The sequence below is a fragment of the Heptranchias perlo genome, chromosome 1 (genome assembly GCF_035084215.1).
Source record: "Heptranchias perlo isolate sHepPer1 chromosome 1, sHepPer1.hap1, whole genome shotgun sequence".
Lineage (NCBI taxonomy): Eukaryota > Metazoa > Chordata > Chondrichthyes > Hexanchiformes > Hexanchidae > Heptranchias > Heptranchias perlo.
The window spans coordinates 157,509,685-157,528,858 of NC_090325.1; the positions used below are offsets into that span (position 1 = coordinate 157,509,685).

General features: G+C 44.6%; 1 protein-coding gene across 7 annotated transcripts in view; it reads left to right on the forward strand.

Moving 5' to 3' along the window:
• map9 (microtubule-associated protein 9) overlaps window positions 1–19,174 on the forward strand; it is a 232,424-nt gene that overhangs the window by 13,833 nt on the left and 199,417 nt on the right. For all 7 annotated transcript variants that reach the window (XM_067992825.1, XM_067992841.1, XM_067992820.1 and 4 more), the window contains exons 2-3: window positions 4,589–4,686; window positions 13,609–13,693. In XM_067992825.1, coding sequence (XP_067848926.1) covers window positions 4,609–4,686; window positions 13,609–13,693 — 163 coding nt within the window. In that variant the 5' untranslated portion in view covers window positions 4,589–4,608. The remainder of the gene's footprint in view (window positions 1–4,588; window positions 4,687–13,608; window positions 13,694–19,174) is intronic.

Genomic DNA, 19,174 nt, shown 5'->3' on the forward strand with positions numbered 1-19,174 from the left:
TTCACATTTTTCCACATTGTATTCCATCTGCCATGTTCTTGCCCACTCATTTAGCCTGTCTTGAAAGCCCCTTTGCATCCTCCTCACAACTCACATTCCCAACTAGTTTTGTGTCATCAGCAAACTTGGAAATATTACATTTGGTCTCCTCATCCAAACCATCAAGCTAGTATTATTATTACTATAGTAACTGCTGTAGGAAGAATGAGGAGCGGCAATATAAACTAAATGTTATAATTTTAAAGGGAGTGCAGGAACAGAGACCTGGGGTAGTACGTACACAAGTCTTTGAAGGTGGCAAGTTGAGTGAGCTGTTAAAAAGGCATATGGGATCCTTGGCTTTATAAACAGAGACAGAGAGTACAAAAGCAAGGAATTTAAGCTAGACCTTTATAAAACTCTGGTTCGGCCCCAGCTGGAGTATTGTGTCCAATTCTGGGCACCATGCTTTAGGAAGGATGTGAAGGCCTTAGAGATGGTGCAGAGCAGATTTCCTAGAATCGTACCAGGAATGAAAGAATTCAGTTACGTGGTGAGGGTGGAGAAACTGGGGTTGTTCTTCTTAGACCACGGAAGGTTAAGAGGAGATTTGATAGAGGTGTTCAAAATCATGAATGGTTTTGATAGAGTAAATAAGGAGAAACTATTTCCAGGGGTAGAGGGTTGGTAACCAGAGGACACAGATTTAAGGTATTTGGCAAAAGAACCAGAGGCGATCTGGAATGATCCGCCTGAAAGGGTGGTGGAAGCAGATTCAATAGTAACTTTCAAAAGGTAATTGGATAAATACTTGAAGTGGAAAAATTTGCATGGCTATGGGGAAAGAGCAAGGGAGTGGGACTAATTGGATAGCTCTTTCAAAGAGCCGGCACAGACACAGTGGGCCGAATAATCTCCTTCTGTGCTGTGTCATTCTATGATTCCATTTGTAATAAAATGCAAATACAAATCAAAGCATGTCACTATGTCTCCCATTTACAGAATAGCAGACTGTGTGATTTCTGTATCTTACCTATTAATGACAAGATAATTTCAGCTTTGGAATCATTTTAAGTTTACGGGTCCCCTAGCAGAGATATTTGAATCATCCACCGCTACAGGTGAGGTGCCTGAAGATTGGAGGGTAGCATATGTTGTGCCTTTGTTTAAGAAGGGCGGCAGGGAAAAGCCTGGGAACTATAGACCGGTGAGCCTGACATCTGTAGTGGGTAAGTTGTTAGAGGGTATTCTGAGGGACAGGATCTACAGGCATTTGGAGAGGCAGGGACTAATTAGGAACAGTCAGCATGGTTTTGTGAGAGGAAAATCATGTCTTACGAATTTGATTGAGTTTTTTGAAGGGGTAACCAAGAAGATAGATGAGGGCTGTGCAGTAGACGTGGTCTACATGGACTTCAGCAAAGCATTTGACAAGGTACCGCATGGTAGGTTGTTACATAAGGTTAAATCTCATGGGATCCAAGGTGAGGTAGCCAATTGGATACAAAATTGGCTTGACGACAGAAGACAGAGGGTGGTTGTCGAGGGTTGTTTTTCAAACTGGATGCCTGTATCCAGCGGTGTGCCTCAGGGATCGGTGCTGGGTCCGCTGTTATTTGTTATTTATATTAATGATTTGGATGAGAATTTAGGAGGCATGGTTAGTAAGTTTGCAGATGACACCAAGATTGGTGGCATTGTGGACAGTGAAGAAGGTTATCTAGGATTGCAACGGGATCTTGATAAATTGGGCCAGTGGGCCGATGAATGGCAGATGGAGTTTAATTTAGATAAATGTGAGGTGATGCATTTTGGTAGATCGAATCGGGCCAGGACCTACTCCGTTAATGGTAGGGCGTTGGGGAGAGTTATAGAACAAAGAGATCTAGGAGTACAGGTTCATAGCTCCTTGAAAGTGGAGTCACAGGTGGATAGGGTGGTGAAGAAGGCATTCAGCATGCTTGGTTTCATTGGTCAGAACATTGAATGCAGGAGTTGGGATGTCTTGTTGAAGTTGTACAAGACATTAGTAAGGCCACACTTGGAATACTGTGTACAGTTCTGGTCACCCTATTATAGAAAGGATATTATTAAACTAGAAAGAGTGCAGAAAAGATTTACTAGGATGCTACCGGGACTTGATGGTTTGACTTATAGGGAGAGGTTAGACAGAATCATAGAATCATAGAATCATAGAAGTTACAACATGGAAACAGGCCCTTCGGCCCAACATGTCCATGTCGCCCAGTTTATACCACTAAGCTAGTCCCAATTGCCTGCACTTGGCCCATATCCCTCGATACCCATCTTCCCCATGTAACTGTCCAAATGCTTTTTAAAAGACAAAATTGTACCCGCCTCTACTACTGCCTCTGGCAGCTCGTTCCAGACACTCACCACCCTTTGAGTGAAAAAATTGCCCCTCTGGATCCTTTTGTATCTCTCCCCTCTCACCTTAAATCTGTGCCCCCTCGTTATAGACTCCCCTACCTTTGGGAAAAGATTTTGACTATCGACCTTATCTATGCCCCTCATTATTTTATAGACTTCTATAAGATCACCCCTTAACCTCCTACTCTCCAGGGAATAAAGTCCCAGTCTGTCTAACCTCTCCCTGTAAGTCAAACCATCAAGTCCCGGTAGCATCCTAGTAAATCTTTTCTGCACTCTTTCTAGTTTAATAATATCCTTTCTATAATAGGGTGACCAGAACTGTACACAGTACTCCAAGTGTGGCCTCACCAATGCCCTGTACAACTTCAACAAGACATCCCAACTCCTGCATTCAATGTTCTGACCAATGAAACCAAGCATGCTGAATGCCTTCTTCACCACCCTATCCACCTGTGACTCCACTTTCAAGGAGCTATGAATCTGTACTCCTAGATCTCTTTGTTCTATAACTCTCCCCAACGCCCTACCATTAACGGAGTAGGTCCTGGCCCGATTCGATCTACCAAAATGCATCACCTCACATTTATCTAAATTAAACTCCATCTGCCATTCATCGGCCCACTGGCCCAATTTATCAAGATCCCGTTGCAATCCTAGATAACCTTCTTCACTGTCCACAATGCCACCAATCTTGGTGTCATCTGCAAACTTACTAACCATGCCTCCTAAATTCTCATCCAAATCATTAATATAAATAACAAATAACAGCGGACCCAGCACCGATCCCTGAGGCACACCGCTGGACACAGGCATCCAGTTTGAAAAACAACCCTCGACAACCACCCTCTGTCTTCTGTCGTCAAGCCAATTTTGTATCCAATTGGCTACCTCACCTTGGATCCCATGAGATTTAACCTTATGTAACAACCTACCATGCGGTACCTTGTCAAATGCTTTGCTGAAGTCCATGTAGACCACGTCTACTGCACAGCCCTCATCTATCTTCTTGGTTACCCCTTCAAAAAACTCAATCAAATTCGTGAGACATGATTTTCCTCTCACAAAACTTTTTTCCCTGGAGAGTAGGAGGTTAAGGGGTGATCTTATAGAAGTCTATAAAATAATGAGGGTCATAGATAAGGTAGATAGTCAAAATCTTTTCCCAAAGGTAGGGGAGTCTATAACGAGGGGGCATAGATTTAAGGTGAGAGGGGAGAGATACAAAAGGGTCCAGAGGGGCAATTTTTTCACTCAAAGTGTGGTGAGTGTCTGGAACGAGTTGCCAGAGGCAGTAGTAGAGGCGGGTACAATTTTGTCTTTTAAAAAGCATTTGGACAGTTACATGGGTAAGATGGGTATAGAGGGATATGGGCCAAGTGCAGGAAATTGGGACCAGCTTAGTGGTATAAACTGGGTGACATGGACATGTTGGGCCGAAGGGCCTGTTTCCATGTTGTAACTTCTATGATTCTATATGACTTCGGATATATGAGTTGCAGAATGTTAGGTTCATGAATTTGAAGGGCAGATTGATTTGTATTTGAATTAAAGGAAGTTCACCTCACTCTCCCACTGGCTTATAAAGAAAGAAAGGCTTGCATTTATATAGCGTCTTTCATGACCTCAGGATGTCCCAAATTGCTTTACAGCCAATTAAGTACATTTGAAGTGTAGTCACTGCTGTAATGCAGCATTATCCCACAAACAGCATTGTGATATTGACCAGATAATCTTTTTTAGTAATGTTGGTTGAGCACTAAATATTAGCCACGACACAGGGGAAAACTCCCCTGCTCGTCTTCAAAATAGTGCCATGGGATCATTTACGTCCACCTGAGAGGGAAGGCGGGGCCTCGGTCTAACGTCTCATCAGAAAGACGGCACCTCCGACAGTGCAGCACTCCCTCGGTACTGCACTGGAGTATCAAGTCTCTAGAGTGGTACTTGAACCCACAACTTTCTGACACAGCTATAAAAATCAGAAAGAAATGGAGTTTGATTCCTGGTTACTTTAGGGACACTGAAGTTGATTCAGCATTTCTGAGCTAAGGAGGGGAAAAACTTTACAAGTTGGAAAGTGTGTATGTGTGGTTGTCGGCTGAGGATGGCTGTATGGTTTCTGAATATTTAGTATGAGTTCAAAAATTGAACTATCAACTTTCAGTGCTTTAACATTTAATGCATCAAATTTAAATTCTGCATTTGTTTCCTACAGATCTTGTAAATACAAAAAGAATGTCAGATGAAGATAATTTTAGTACCACTTTAGCCTACGTGAAAAGCCCTAAAGTCTCTAAAAGAACTATGTTTCAGGTATGGTACTATATAGCTCGAAATTTGTAAAAATGTGTTGTAGCTTTCTCATAGGCGTGAAGTACAATTTCAGAATTGAATAATTTGTTAATTGTATTTAAGTAATGTCATCCTTGGTGTTTAAGGCAATTTAAAATAATTGTGTAATAGTAAAAGACATTATTTGAGAGAAAAGTATTATTATTCTATCAGAAATCCTAGCCAAAAGGATGGTTTTAAAAACAGATAAAGTTTTAAATATCCAAAAAGGCAACTTATTTTTAGTAAAAGGATTATTTCAATGCAAAATATAATTTTTCTTTGAGCTGAATAAAAGAAAGATTACAATATTTGACTTCCACAAAAATGCTGAGACAATTTGCCTTTTTTTAAAATGGTTCTATTATGCATATGAAAATGTACAATGTTTGATATTCCTGCTTTAGTACATAAGAACATAAGAAATAGGAGCAAGAGTAGGCCATACGGCCCCTCGAGCATTCAGTCAGATCATGGCTGATCTTCAACCTCAACTCCACTTTCCTGCCCGATCCCTTGATTCCCCTGGAGTCCAAAAATCTATCTATCTCAGCCTTGAATATACTCAACGACTCAGCATCCACAGCCCTCTGGGGTGGAGAATTCCAAAGATTTCACAACCCTTTGTGTGAAGAAATTCCTCCTCATCTCAGTCTTAAATGGCCGACCTCTTATCATGCGATTATGCCCTCTAGTTCTAGACTCTCCAGCCAGGGGAAACAGCCTCTCAGCATCCACCCTATCCAGCCCCCTTTGTTTAATCAGATTTTTCTATTCATGTGACAATCTGTGCTGCTGCGATACTGTAAAAGAACTGCTTTAAGTCAGTATCCAGTTAGAGCTCTGGCCATGGTGTGATTCTGTGGAAACACTTTTTTTTTTCTTCTCTGCTCTGAGTCTTCAACGAGATATTCTGTGTGGCCCCTGGTAGGAGAGTACAATTTCCCACCCTGACGCTATTGCTCCTTCTGGTATGTCCTCTCATAAAAATCGGTATTTTTCATCCTGTAACACCTCTCTTCCCTTATAATCGCTCACCCCATCTATCTGCCAACATCCCAGGCCCTAATCCCAGGCCAGCAAAGTGGTCTGGACCTCCAAATAATTGATGAATAAAAGAGAAAGATGGTCATAGAATCATACAGCACAGAAGGAGGCCATTCAGCTTATCATGCCTGTGCCAGGCCTTTGAAAGAGCTATCCAATTAGTCCCACTCACCTGCTCTTTCCACATAGCCCTTCATTTTTTTCCTTTTCCCATATATATATCCAATTCTCTTTTGAAAGTTACTATGGAATCTGTTTCCATCACCTTTTCAGGCAGTGCATTCCAGATGATAACAACTCACTGTGAAAGAAAATTTCTCCTCATCTCTCCCCTGATTCTTTTGTCAATTATCTTAAATCTATATCCTCCTGCCAGTGGAAACAATTTTTCCCTATCTACTCTTATCAAGACACCTCATAATTTTGAACACCTCTGTTAAATCTCCGCTTAACCTTCTCTGCTCTAAGGAGAATAAACCCAGCTTCTCTCGTCTCTCCACATAACTGAAGTCCCTCATCCCTGGTACCATTTCAGTAAATGTCCTCTGCACCCTATCCAAGGCCTTGACATCCTTCCTAAAGTGTGGTGCCCAGAATTGGACACAATATACCAACTGAGGCCTAATGAGTGATTTATAACGGTTTACCATAAGTCCCATACTTTTGTACTCTATGCCTCTATTTATAAAGCTTTTTTTAACAGCCTGCCACCTTCATGGATGTTTGTTTGTGAACTCCCAGGTGTCTTTGTTCCTGCACCTTCTTTAAAATTGTAACATTTAATTTATATTGCCCCTCCTCATTCTTCCTTCCAAAATGCATCACTTCACACTTCCCTGCATTAAATTTCATCATCAATTTCACAGATTTAAGCTGATTGGCAAAAGAACCAAAGACGACATGAGGATAAACTTTTTTACACAGCGAGTGGTTATGATCTGGAATGCACTGCCTGAGGGGGCGGTGGAGGCAGATTCAATCGTGGCTTTCAAAAGGGAATCGGATAAGTACTTGGAAAAAATTTGCAGAGTTACAGGGAAATGGCAGGGGAGTGGGACTAGCTGGATTGCCCTTGCAGAGAGTGCAAGAAAATCAAAAAGTTAGTATGCAGGTGCAGCAGGTGATCAAGAAGGCCAACGGAATGTTGGCTTTTATTGCTAGGGGGATAGAATATAAAAACAGGGAGGTATTGCTGCAGTTATATAAGGTATTGGTGAGACTGCACCTGGAATACTGCATACAGTTTTGGTGTCCATACTTAAGAAAAGACATACTTGCTCTTGAGGCAGTACAAAGAAGGTTCACTCGGCTAATCCCGGGGATGAGGGGGCGGACATATGAGGAGAGGTTGAGTAGATTGGGACTCTACTCATTGGAGTTCAGAAGAATGAGAGGCGATCTTATTGAAACATATAAGATTGTGAAGGGGCTTGATCGGGTGGATGCGGTAAGGATGTTCCCAAGGATGGGTGAAACTAGAACTAGGAGGCATAATCTTAGAATAAGGGGCTGCTCTTTCAAAACTGAGATGAGGAGAAACTTCTTCACTCAGTAGGTCTGTGGAATTTGCTGCTCCAGGAAGCTGTGGAAGCTACATCATTAAATAAATTTAAAACAGAAATAGACAGTTTCCTAGAAGTAAAGGGAATTAGGGGTTACGGGGAGCGGGCAGGAAATTGGACATGAATTTAGATTTGAGGTTAGGATCAGATCAGCCATGATCTTATTGAATGGCAGAGCAGGCTCGAGGGGCCGATTGGCCTACTCCTGCTCCTATTTCTTATGGGCCGAATGGCCTCCTTCTGTGCTGTAACCATTCTATGATTCTATGATCTACCAAGTGTCTGCCCATTTCACCATTCTATCTATGTCCCTTTGAAGTCTGCTGCTATCCTCTTCACTGTTTACCACATTTTCATGTTTGGTGTCATCTACAAATTCTGAAATTATACCCCCTGTACTCAAGTCCAGGTCATTAATATATATCAAAAAGAGCAATGGTCCTAATAACCAACCCCTGGGGGACACTACTGTATACTCCCATCCAGTCTGAAAAACAACCGTTCACCAATATTTCTTGCTTTTTTTTTCCTGATCTTCAGATGATCTGGCCTCTCCCCAAGAAGAGGAGTCAATTTAGAGAAACCTCCAACAGAACAGCAAATTAGCTTCTGAATGACCTTCGGATGCAGCTATTCAGACCACTTTCCCATAGGGAGAACCTGAATTGTGACTTTAAAGGGATAGGCTAGTTTAACAGCTGAACATCACAACAATGTTCTAGACTGTTGGTGAGCAACGTCACAGGGAATCAGCTAGTAATTAAAATAAAAGCACAGATTTTGTTTATGGCTATCTGGATTACTGTCAAAAGCAATTATCTAGTTCTATTCCTTTTTTTAATCTTTTCACTTTCATTTATACTGTATTGTTAGCTTTAGGATTCATGCACGCTAATCTTGGCCACAAAAAAAATCTTCAAGTGTGAGTATGAATCTGACACTGAAACACTGGGCTTTTGAATTTCTATTGAATGATTTGTGTGTTTTGACCTAAAAATACCATGGGCTCAATTTTACGGGGAAATTGCGGGTGCGTTGGGGGCGGGGGGACTTCGAGAACGGGATTTCCCCGATTTAGGTTCGGAGCCCGGCTCCAACCCACTGACTTCCGGTTCCCCATTGAAGTGTCTGGGTGCGCGTGTGCCTCCCGAATGTGGAAGTCCCACCAGCAATTAAAGCCAGCGGGAAGATACTTCACATAGTTGTTGAGGTAGTTTAAGTACTTGAGGTACTTAATTTTCTCCAGATTTTGGCAGGGGTGCGATTGTGAAGGATCCTCAGCATGTTTCCCATGCAACACTCCATGTTGCAACAGACGTGTTTCAGCCAGCAACCAGTGGGAGATTCAAATGCTTAATTGACAGATGGGGATAAAAGGTCACTTATTGCAGCAGGATACTCTGTTTTGTGAGACAATGTTTTGGCTGCAAGATCTTTGTGTTTGGACTGAAAATTCTTGCTTTCCACTCAAAATCCTGCTGTTCAAACAGATTTAACGACTTTGCGGACTCCCTCAAACTCACACCGTCAGGATGGCGGGGTGGGGGGGGTGGGCGCCATGGCTGCATTCACCATTACATCCGAGGACAAGCAACATCACCAACCTCGCCAGGCACGACGTCCACCTCCGCAACGTGGAGCTCCACAACACGGTGCTGCGCCACAGGCACCTGCACAAGAGCACAGAGGGCAACAACAGAGAGAGCGATGTCGCAGGAGGCAATACCCTCACCACAGGATCTAGACCGAGGCTCAGCTTCCTGGACCTCTCTGAGGAGCAGTGTATACGGAGGCTGAGAGTGAGTCGCCAGGTAGTCACAGCCTCCTTCATGCCAAGCTGCTCCCGGCTGGGCCGAGCAGCATCTCCCTACCTGTCACTGTCAAAGTTAACCACTGCCCTCAACTTCTTCGCCTCTGGGTCATTCCAGGGTGTCACCAGGGACATCGCCGGGGTGTCTCAGTCGTCTGCACACAAGTGCATAAGGCAGGTCACCGACGGCTTGTTTCGCAGGCCCTTGCACTATGTCAACTTCTCCATGGACGACCTCAGCCAGACGGAGAGGGCAGTGGGATTCTACTCTGTGGCTGGCCTTCCATGGTTGCAGGGTGCAATCGATAGCACGCGTATAGCAATCAGAGCACCTCCAGACGAGCCAGGACTGTTCATCAACAGTAAGGAGTATCACTCCATCAACACTGAGCTCGTTTGTGACCACTGCAAAAGATTCCTTCACGTGTGCGCCAGATTCCCTGGCAGCTGCCACAATTCCTTCATCCTCCGGGAATTCAACATCCCGCCCCTCTTCCACACACCGAACACCCTTAAGGGCTGGCTCCTCGGGGACAAGGGATATCCCCTGCACACGTGGCTCATGACACCTCTGAGGAACCCTATCACCGAGCAACAGCGTCGATACAACGACAGCCACATTGCCACTGGGTGTACAATTCAGCATGCTATAGGGCTGCTCAAGATGCGATTTAGCATGCCTTGATCGTTCTGGGGGAGTGCTTTAATGTGCACCAGACAAAGTGGGTCGCTTTATAGTTGTGTGTTGTGCCCTGTACAACATGGGTGCCGCTTGAGGAGGCCCCATCCACATCTGCCACCCACTTTGAGGAAGAGGAGGCAGAGGAGGAGAAGCAACCCATGGGCAGAGCAGCAGCTCACCTGGCTGCTCGTGAGGCCAGGGAGTCACTGATATGTGAGCGCTTCTCCTAACATCAAAGTGTGAAGAGTCCAGTCCTCACACTACTGGATAGAGCAGCGCCCACACCAGCACCCCCTCCCCCCGGACAAAACAGGCCTGCAACTGCACATATACCCACTCTAGAGTGACCCAATGGGTGGCACCAAGTGTTGCCGCTCATGGTGAACCTCATGAAAGGATCCTATTACAGAACCCAATCAAGAATGGGCAAGACATGGCAGTAGTGGTGACAATAATAATATTTAATGTGAGTGTAACAAAAAGCTAATATAAATAAAAACATGACCAACCGTCAAACACCCTTGTGCATACAAAACCTTTGCCTGTGCAGGGGCAGACTCGGCCACCTAGAGAGGAGGCAGCATTGCGGGTACTGGTTGAGAGGGGGGCAATGGGTGAAACGTGGGAGCGCTTTTGAGTGTCCCCACTTCCATGTCCCCTTTCGCCATCATCCCTCCCCTGGGCCAGGCCCACACCACTCCCTTCACTCTGCTGGACAACAATTTGGAGGATATGTGTGAAACTTCGTAAGGCCAGTGCTCGTGTATCTGCCTGTCTTTAAGGCGGCAGAATGTTGTTCACTGAGTCCGAACGGCTGTTGTCAGGGCCTGAATGGACTCATTTGTGAGCCATGCTTGAAGCTCAATGGAGTCTAACCTTCTCTCCATCGCAGACATTCCCGCAATTACCCATGACAGTTTCAGAGATGCCCTCCCGTACCTGTGCTACCATTCCACTCATGCAGGAATTGGACTCCTCCATACTCTGCGCTATTGTGGAGAGTGCGCGTGGCACCTGTTCCAGCACCTCTCAAATGTGCTGCTGTCCCTCGATCATTCTCCTTTTAAAGGATGGCCCCCAGGGTTCAGCATCTGTGACCAGCTGAGCAGAGCCTGGAGAGGGGTGCTCCCACCGACGCAGACTCTCCACAGCTGTCCCTGCCACTAGTGTCTGCTTGTGCTCGTGTGTGGTAACTCACCAGGTGCGAACCCAACCATCTGAGGACGAGGACCCACCGAGGTGCGAGTATCTGCGCTGGTGGATGGCTTGCTCAGATATGACAGTGCACCCTCAGAGGCCGGCAGGACCTCTAAAGAATCGCCCTCTGCAGTCGCTGAAGGCCCTGTAAATGAACAGAAGACAATATTAAGCATCATCACAGACGTGTCATGTTGCGATGAGCATACTGAGGTGCTGAAGATGGCAAGGCATGTTAACATCAATTCATATTGTGTGTGCTGAATGTTAAAGTTCTGTCACCAGACATTTGTCGGGTGCCAGTCTCAGCATCCCCAACGGACAGGCACTGGAGGCTTCTGCTGAGCTCCAGCGCCTCCTGCTCCGTGTCTGTAAGGACGACGATTTGTTGCGGCCCCCCTCCGGTCCTCGCCCTCTCCCGTGCATTCTGGGCCCTCTTCTCCTATTAGGGGAGAAAGTGCAGACGCGTGAGTGAGGATGGTGACGCGGCCAACCGAGGAATGCATTGGTTTGGGTGCGGCTGACCGTGAAAGAGATGCAACAGAGGGTGAGTGTGAGACAGAGCCATGACATTGTATGAGGATTGGGTTGAGTGGTAATGGTGGGGTGAGTAATGGGGAGGTGAGGAAGTGCAGGTAAGTTGAGGATGAGCCTTAAGTTTCCTGCACTGGTTCCAGGTGCGGGAGATGATGCTGCTGCTGGTGACCTCCTCTGCCACCTTGAGCCAGGCCGCCTTGGTGGCGGAGGCAGGCCACTTCCTCCCATCTGCCGGGGAAAAGGTATCCCTCCTCCTCCTCATCCAGTAGCACCTGGAGTGAGGCATCGCTGAATCTTGGAGCAGCCTTACCCCTCTGCTGCTCCATTGTGGTGTGTGGGTGTTTGGTTCAGGAGCAGCCATTTGAGGACTGCCCCTTTAAGTAGAGCTCCTCCAGCTGCATGCAGGTGCGCAGTCCGCCCGCTGTTCAGCTTTCGGATGGCAAACCTGGAAGCCATGTTAAGTGGCTCCAATTGACTTGTGATCGCATGGGAAATGAACATTTTTTATTGGGCGGGTTACCCGCGTGTCCAATCACCCCCCTGCTGCCATCCCGCCTCCACGCTAATATCGGGGCCCAGGTCTCTGACATAGATCTGCCATATAATTAATAATCAGCAGTGCATAGAATCATAGAAGGTTACAGCACGGAAGGAGGCCATTCGGCCCATTGAGTCTGCGCCGGCTCAATGCATGAGCAATCCAATTAGTCCCACTGCCCCGCTCTGTCCCCGTAGCCCTGCACATTTTTTCGTTTCATAGAGTCATAGAGTTATACAGCACGGATAGAGGCCCTTCGGCCCATCGTGTCCGCGCCGGCCATCAAGCCCTGTCTACTCTAATCCCATATTCCAGCATTTGGTCCGTAGCCTTGTATGCTATGGCATTTCAAGTGCTCATCCAAATGCTTCTTGAATGTTGAGAGGGTTCCTGCCTCCACAACCCTTTCAGGCAGTGAGTTCCAGACTCCAACCACCCTCTGGGTGAAAAAGTTCTTTCTCAAATCCCCTCTAAACCTCCCGCCTTTTACCTTGAATCTATGTCCCTTTGTTATAGAACCCTCAACGAAGGGAAAAAGCTCTTCAAGTACTTATCCAGTTCCATTTTGAAGGCCATGATTGAATCTGCCTCCACCACTCCCTCGGGCAGTGCATTCCAAATCCCAACCACTTGCTGTGTAAAAAAAGTTTTTCCTCATATCACCTTTGGTTCTTTTGCCAATCATCTTAAATCTATGCCCTCTGGTTCTTGACTCTTACGCCAATGGGAACAGTTTCTCTCTACCCACTCTGTCTAGACCCTTCATGATTTTGAACACCTCTATCATATCTCCTCTCAACCTTCTCTGTTCCAAGAAGAACAATCCCAGTCTCTCCAGTCTATCCAGTTAATTGAAGTCCCTCATCCCTGGAATCATTCTAGTAAATCTCCTCTGCACCCTCTCTAAGGCCTTCACATCCTTCCTAAAGTGCGGTACCCAGAACTGGACACAATACTCTCGTTAATGGACTTTGACTAACAGTTTTTAAGACTATGTTAACTGACGTCTTTGATCTGCTGTAGCTCTTATGAGATTGTTTGGTGATTAAAACTGAAATCTGCTTGTACCAATCCACATATTTTTTTGGAGCACAATACTGGACTAATTTTGAGCTGTGGATTATCACTTTTCATCCTCTTAAACAGATGCATGTAAACATTAGAAAACTAAAATCAGCATTAAGCTTTCATAATATGCTACTGTCCTACAGATTAAGGACCTAAGGGTGTATTGTTTCATTTAATTGCTAAAGTGGATTCCAAAATACCATATTTTCTTATCCTGTTAAACAAATACGGCTCATAGATATGACTATGATGGTAAGTATCCATAAAGAATTATTAGTATTTGTTGGAATTTTGGACATTAGACTTGTCAATGCTATTTTTTGGAATCTTGATAAATAAACCATATTAGCCAGACTCCCTCCCAAAAATGCAGAATTTTTTGTTTGCTAATTTAAGTAGTCTATGCACTCCTGTCTACAAAGAAAATAACAAATATTATTTTTGTATATTATTTTCAATTCAGGATGAATTACACATGGCAGTTGCTGCCAGGGTGGCAAAGCAATCCGCTGTTGAAGAAAAATACTTCAGTGATTTTGATGACTATGGTGAGAATATGCTACATACCATAAAATTGTAATATTTTAATCATTTCCTATTTTGTCTTGTATCTAATAATGGAACAATAAATTGAAGTTAACTTTATAAATGTCTACTATCTCCTCCCTCTAACTTTAATCAAATGTAGAGTACCCAACATAACTCTTAGAAAGGGGTTGCAAAATAGTAACACAGTTAAGATGTGCCAGTAGCCTTTTAGAACCTCAACCAAGGGGTCATTCTTCTTTTGTGAGCCCAGACAATGAGTGTTAGCAGACAACTCAGTCAAGGGTATTGCAGCCACACGGTCAAATGCTGCCTTGATGTCAAGTGCAGTTACTCTCACCTCATCTCTTGAATACATGATCTAAGCTGATACTTCTGTGCAGTAATGAGAGAATGCTGCATTGTCAGAGGTGCCATCTTTTGATTGAGATGTTAAACTGAAGCCACAACTGTCAGTCCAAGTGTCTTGCCCAATATTTATCCGCCAACACCGCCAAGAACAGATTAAGTGGTCATTCACCTCGTTTGCTGTTTGTGAGATCTTGCTGTGCACAAATTGGCTGCTGTATTTGCCTATGTAGCAACAATTACTGCTTTTCAAAGGTAATTAATTGGTTGTGAAGTGCTTTGGGACATCCTGAGGAGGTGAATAATAGACAGCATTATTATCTGCAGCTTGAAGAATATAATTTAAGTTGCTGTATACATATGGGGTATCAATAGAAAGCTCAGTTCATTGGTATCATAATAAGGAAGTGATACAAAATATGAGGGCTGATTTTAACTTTCGATGGTGGTGGAAAATAGGTAGTAGCAGATTGGTCGCTGTTATACACCCTAGACAATCCACTACTGACTGTTTTCTAACATTACTAAAAGTTAAAGTCAGCCCAATGATGTTTTAAATCCTGCAATGACCACTTTAAATAGGTTGGACACAATGCAGAGGAATATTTGATGTAGAAAAAAATTTCAGGTAGAGTTGATTTGAAAGCATAGAATTCAGATGGACTTTCAGCTTGGAAAGCTCTCCAGTGGCTGGAGTCATACCTAGCACAAAGGAAGATGGTAGTGGCTGTTGGAGGCCAATCATCTTAACCCTAGGACATTGCTACAGGAGTTCCTCAGGGCAGTGTCCTATGCCCAACCATCTTCAGCTGCTTCACCAATGACCTTCCCTCCATCATAAGGTCAGAAATGGGGATGTTCACTGATGATTGCACAGTGTTCAATTGCATTCGCAACCCCTCAGATAATGAAGCAGTCCGTGCCCGAATGCAGCAAGACTTGGACAACATCCAGGCTTGGGCTGATAAGTGGCAAGTAACATCCGTCCAGGCAAGTGCCAGGCAATGACCATCTCCAACAAGAGAGAGTCTAACCACCTCCCCTTGACATTCAATGGCATTACCATCGCCGAATCCCCCACCATCATCATCCAATGGTCACCATTAACCAGAAACTTAACTGGACCAGCCACATAAATACCGTGGCTACAAGAGCAGGTCAGAGGCTGGGTATTCTGCGGCGAGTGACTCACCTCCTGACACCCCAAAGCCTTTCCATCATCCACAAGGCACGAGTCAGGAGTGTGATAGAAGACTCTCCACTTGCTTGGATGAGTGCAGCTCCAACAACACTCAAGAAGCTCAACACCATCCTGGACAAAGCAGCCCGCTTGATTGGCACTCTATCCACCACCCGAAACATTCACTCTCTTCACCACCACGTACCGTGGCTGCAGTGTGTACCATCTACAGGATGCACTGCAGCAACTCGCCAAGGCTTCTTGACAGCACCTCCCAATCCCACGACCTCTACCACCTAGAAGGACAATGGCAGCAGGCACATGGGAATAACACCACCTGCAGGCTCCCCTCCAAGTCATACACCATCCCAACTTGGAAATATATCGCCGTTCCTTCATCGTCGCTGGGTCAAAATCCTGGAACTCCCTACCTAACAGCACTGTGGGAGAACCTTCACCACACGGACTGCAGCGGTTCAAGAAGGCAGCTCACCACCACCTTCTCAAGGGCAATCAGGGATGGGCAACAAATGCTCGCCTTGCCAGCAACGCCAACTGTAAGCGCGGAAAAATCTGGAAGGTAAAACAGAACTAACAGACTCAGGTGTTACCCAGATCAATAGTTTATTACGAGTGCACACGGGAGAACAATCTCAGCCACCCCAGCTGGAGACCTCGTTCTCAAAGGAAAAGTGACAATACAACTTAGTTTATACAGTTTGTTAGACAACACCCACTAATTACTAATGGGGGTGTTTTCATGGTAATATTGATACATCATTGGTTTATAGGGTTAATCAATCAACTACTAGGCTTGCTGTTTGAACTCGAGATTGGGGCCCACCCCTTTATATCCCTTAATCCAAATTTTATCCCTACAATATCCCCCCTTTTGGCTCTTGGCTAAGCCCAAGATTGCCAACCTTTATCCGTCACCCATGGTTGCCCTGCTCAGTGTTGCCCTCTTGCAAGCACCTAGGCATCCCCTGGATATTTACATATGCAAGATGCTGTACCTCATCTTAACCAGGTTCCCTTCGTGGTGGCCACCAGTCCGGGTGGAAGAGAGGCAGAGCATCTGATAATCCTATCAAACTATGATTGTCTCCCCTTTCACATGCACCTTACCCCAGCGGGTGCTACTCCCGGTACCATTAAGATGTGTTCTTAGTTGAAATCACAGAGACAATGGGGACATTCTCACCCAGGCTCTGTTTTACTGCCTTTGCCAAACCCTTCATCCTCTGCTTACGACATTTATTACATGCCATGAAAATCAAGAAGCACATTACAACAAACTGCACTACGACTAATACATATGAAATTAATCTAATCCAAGGATGAATCTGTATATTCAGTCCCCAATTCCAGAGGTCATCCCACCAAGTGGTGACTTTAATTTGGTCAATGTCATGCTTAATGTTTTTATTGTTCTGTTGTAGGTTATAATAAATCTTCTGGGAGAGGCGTATCTCCATTCGCAATGCTTTCAAGTATTAAGGCAACAGGGGTATCAGATACCCAAATGTGTCCTGATATTCTTTTAAGTCCTTTTTGATATCCTCAGAAACTTGTAAGGTAGTGTGGTTATGCCGGTGTATCTCTACCAGTTCCTCGGGTCCAATACGAACCGGGACTTCAGGAATGAAGCAGAACTCTGGACTTAAAATATCACAAGTTAGATTGGCATATTTAAATGTTTTCAAATTAGTTGTAACACAGTATTCGCCCTTTCCGGCATATGCCACTTGAGTGGGTTTTAGATCCGCCCCTAGGGCCTCCATGGTACAATTAATATCCTGATTGGTACCGATATAGACAGGCTGGGTGAGTGGGCGGAGATTTGGCAGATGCAATACAATATTGGAAAATGTGAGGTTATGCACTTTGGCAGGAAAAATCAGAGAGCAAGTTATTATCTTAATGGCAAGAAACTGGAAAGTACTGCAGTACAAAGGGATCTGGGGGTCCAAGTGCAAGAAAATCAAAAAGTTAGTATGCAGGTGCAGCAGGTGATCAAGAAGGCCAATGGAATGTTGGCTTTTATTGCTAGGGGGATAGAATATAAAAACAGGGAGGTATTGCTGCAGTTATATAAGGTATTGGTGATACTGCATCTGGAATACTGCATACAATTTTGGTGTCCATACTTAAGAAAAGACATACTTGCTCTTGAGGCAGTACAAAGAAGGTTCACTCGGTTAATCCTGGGGATGAGGGGCGGACATATGAGGAGAGGTTGAGTAGATTGGGACTTTACTCATTGGAGTTCAGAAGAATGAGAGGCGATCTTATTGAAACATATAAGATTGTGAAGGGGCTTGATCGGGTGGATGCGGTGATGATGTTCCCAAGGATGGGTGAAACTAGAACTAGGGGGCATAATCTTAGAATAAGGGGCTGCTCTTTCAAAACTGAGATGAGGAGAAACTTCTTCACTCAGAGGGTAGTAGGTCTGTGGAATTTGCTGCCCCAGGAAGCTGTGGAAGCTACATCATTGAATAAATTTAAAACAGAAATCGACAGTTTCCTAGAAGTAAAGGGAATTAGGGGTTACGGGGAGCGGGCAGGAAATTGGACATGAATTTAGATTTGGGGTTAGGATCAGATCAGCCATGATCTTATTGAATGGCGGAGCAGGCTCGAGGGGTCGATTGGCCTACTCCTGCTCCTATTTCTTATGTTCTTATTGTTAAACCCACTCTGTGCTTCTGGGCTGTGTGGACATACAGTGATAGCATGTCTAGTAACACAACCCTCTAATTTTGATTCAGCCAAATTCCCTTTAATTTTTACAGCATATGGTAACATATTGTGATGGGATATGTGCATTCCTTCCTTCACTACCCCAATATTCTGTACTTGGTACACCTCTTGTCCCTGGGTTTCGGGTGCCATCACCGGTATTACTAGTACCAACCCTAGGAGCCCTCCTCCGTCAGGTTTACACTCCACTTGAGTGGGGTACACCCGCACCATTGCCCTGAATTGGCAAGGGGTGATGTTGCTGTTTGCTCACAGCCGCTTGGAGGTACCACTTCTATCATGCCCACGGGTCAGGTTCACCCTCAGTTGTTGACTCGTTATCCATAAGGGTACTTCCCCAGCCTGTATCTGGGCTAGGTTCTCTCATGTCTGTTCCACAATCCAGTTACCATATGTACTGCAGATGTCATTAGCAGCCGCCTGCTGAGATGCGTTATATTCCTCTTTTTTATTAATGGATTGGGCATGTGTTTCTAGCACTGTAGCTATCTTTTGCAAATGTATGGTCAGCATTTGATCCTCAGACAATTCCTCATCCGTATTTTCATTTATTTTTTGTAATATATCTTCAATGCGAGACCCTAAATCTCTGACCTTTTGATCTAATGTTGCCAAATCAATGGTGTTAACAACTGAGGCACCCGTATTAAAGGCAGCTGCTATATCGTTTATCACAGACCTTTTACTTCTCCACATTTGTCTATCTCTTTTACGATGTCCACCTCCATTCCATGTCGCGCCTTGTTTTAACACTTGAATTTGGAGGTGTTGATATAATTGTTGAGTTTTCTTAGAACACCATGTGGGTAGGGCTGTATCGGTTAAATCTAGTACTACCGGTACAAGCTCATGTTGCACGTTATCATACATTACATCCTCAATGCGAGTTGATATAAAAGCTTCCTCACACTGTTGGGTCCATTCGCCTTCCCTTAATTTGTCAGGGAAGGTCTCCCCACTTTGGTCAGATCTTGTATTGGAGCTACTATTCGTGAATAGTTCAAAATAAAATTGCGGCAGTAGTTGAATAGTCCCAGAACTTGTCGAACTTCCTTAACGTACTGTGGGCGGGGTAAATTTAAAATTGTCAATTTCCTATCTTCTGGTAGGCATTTAGTACCCTGTGTCAGTACATAGCCCAAATAATGGACTTCCAATTGTCCAACCTGTGCTTTCCGAGGGTTTAATT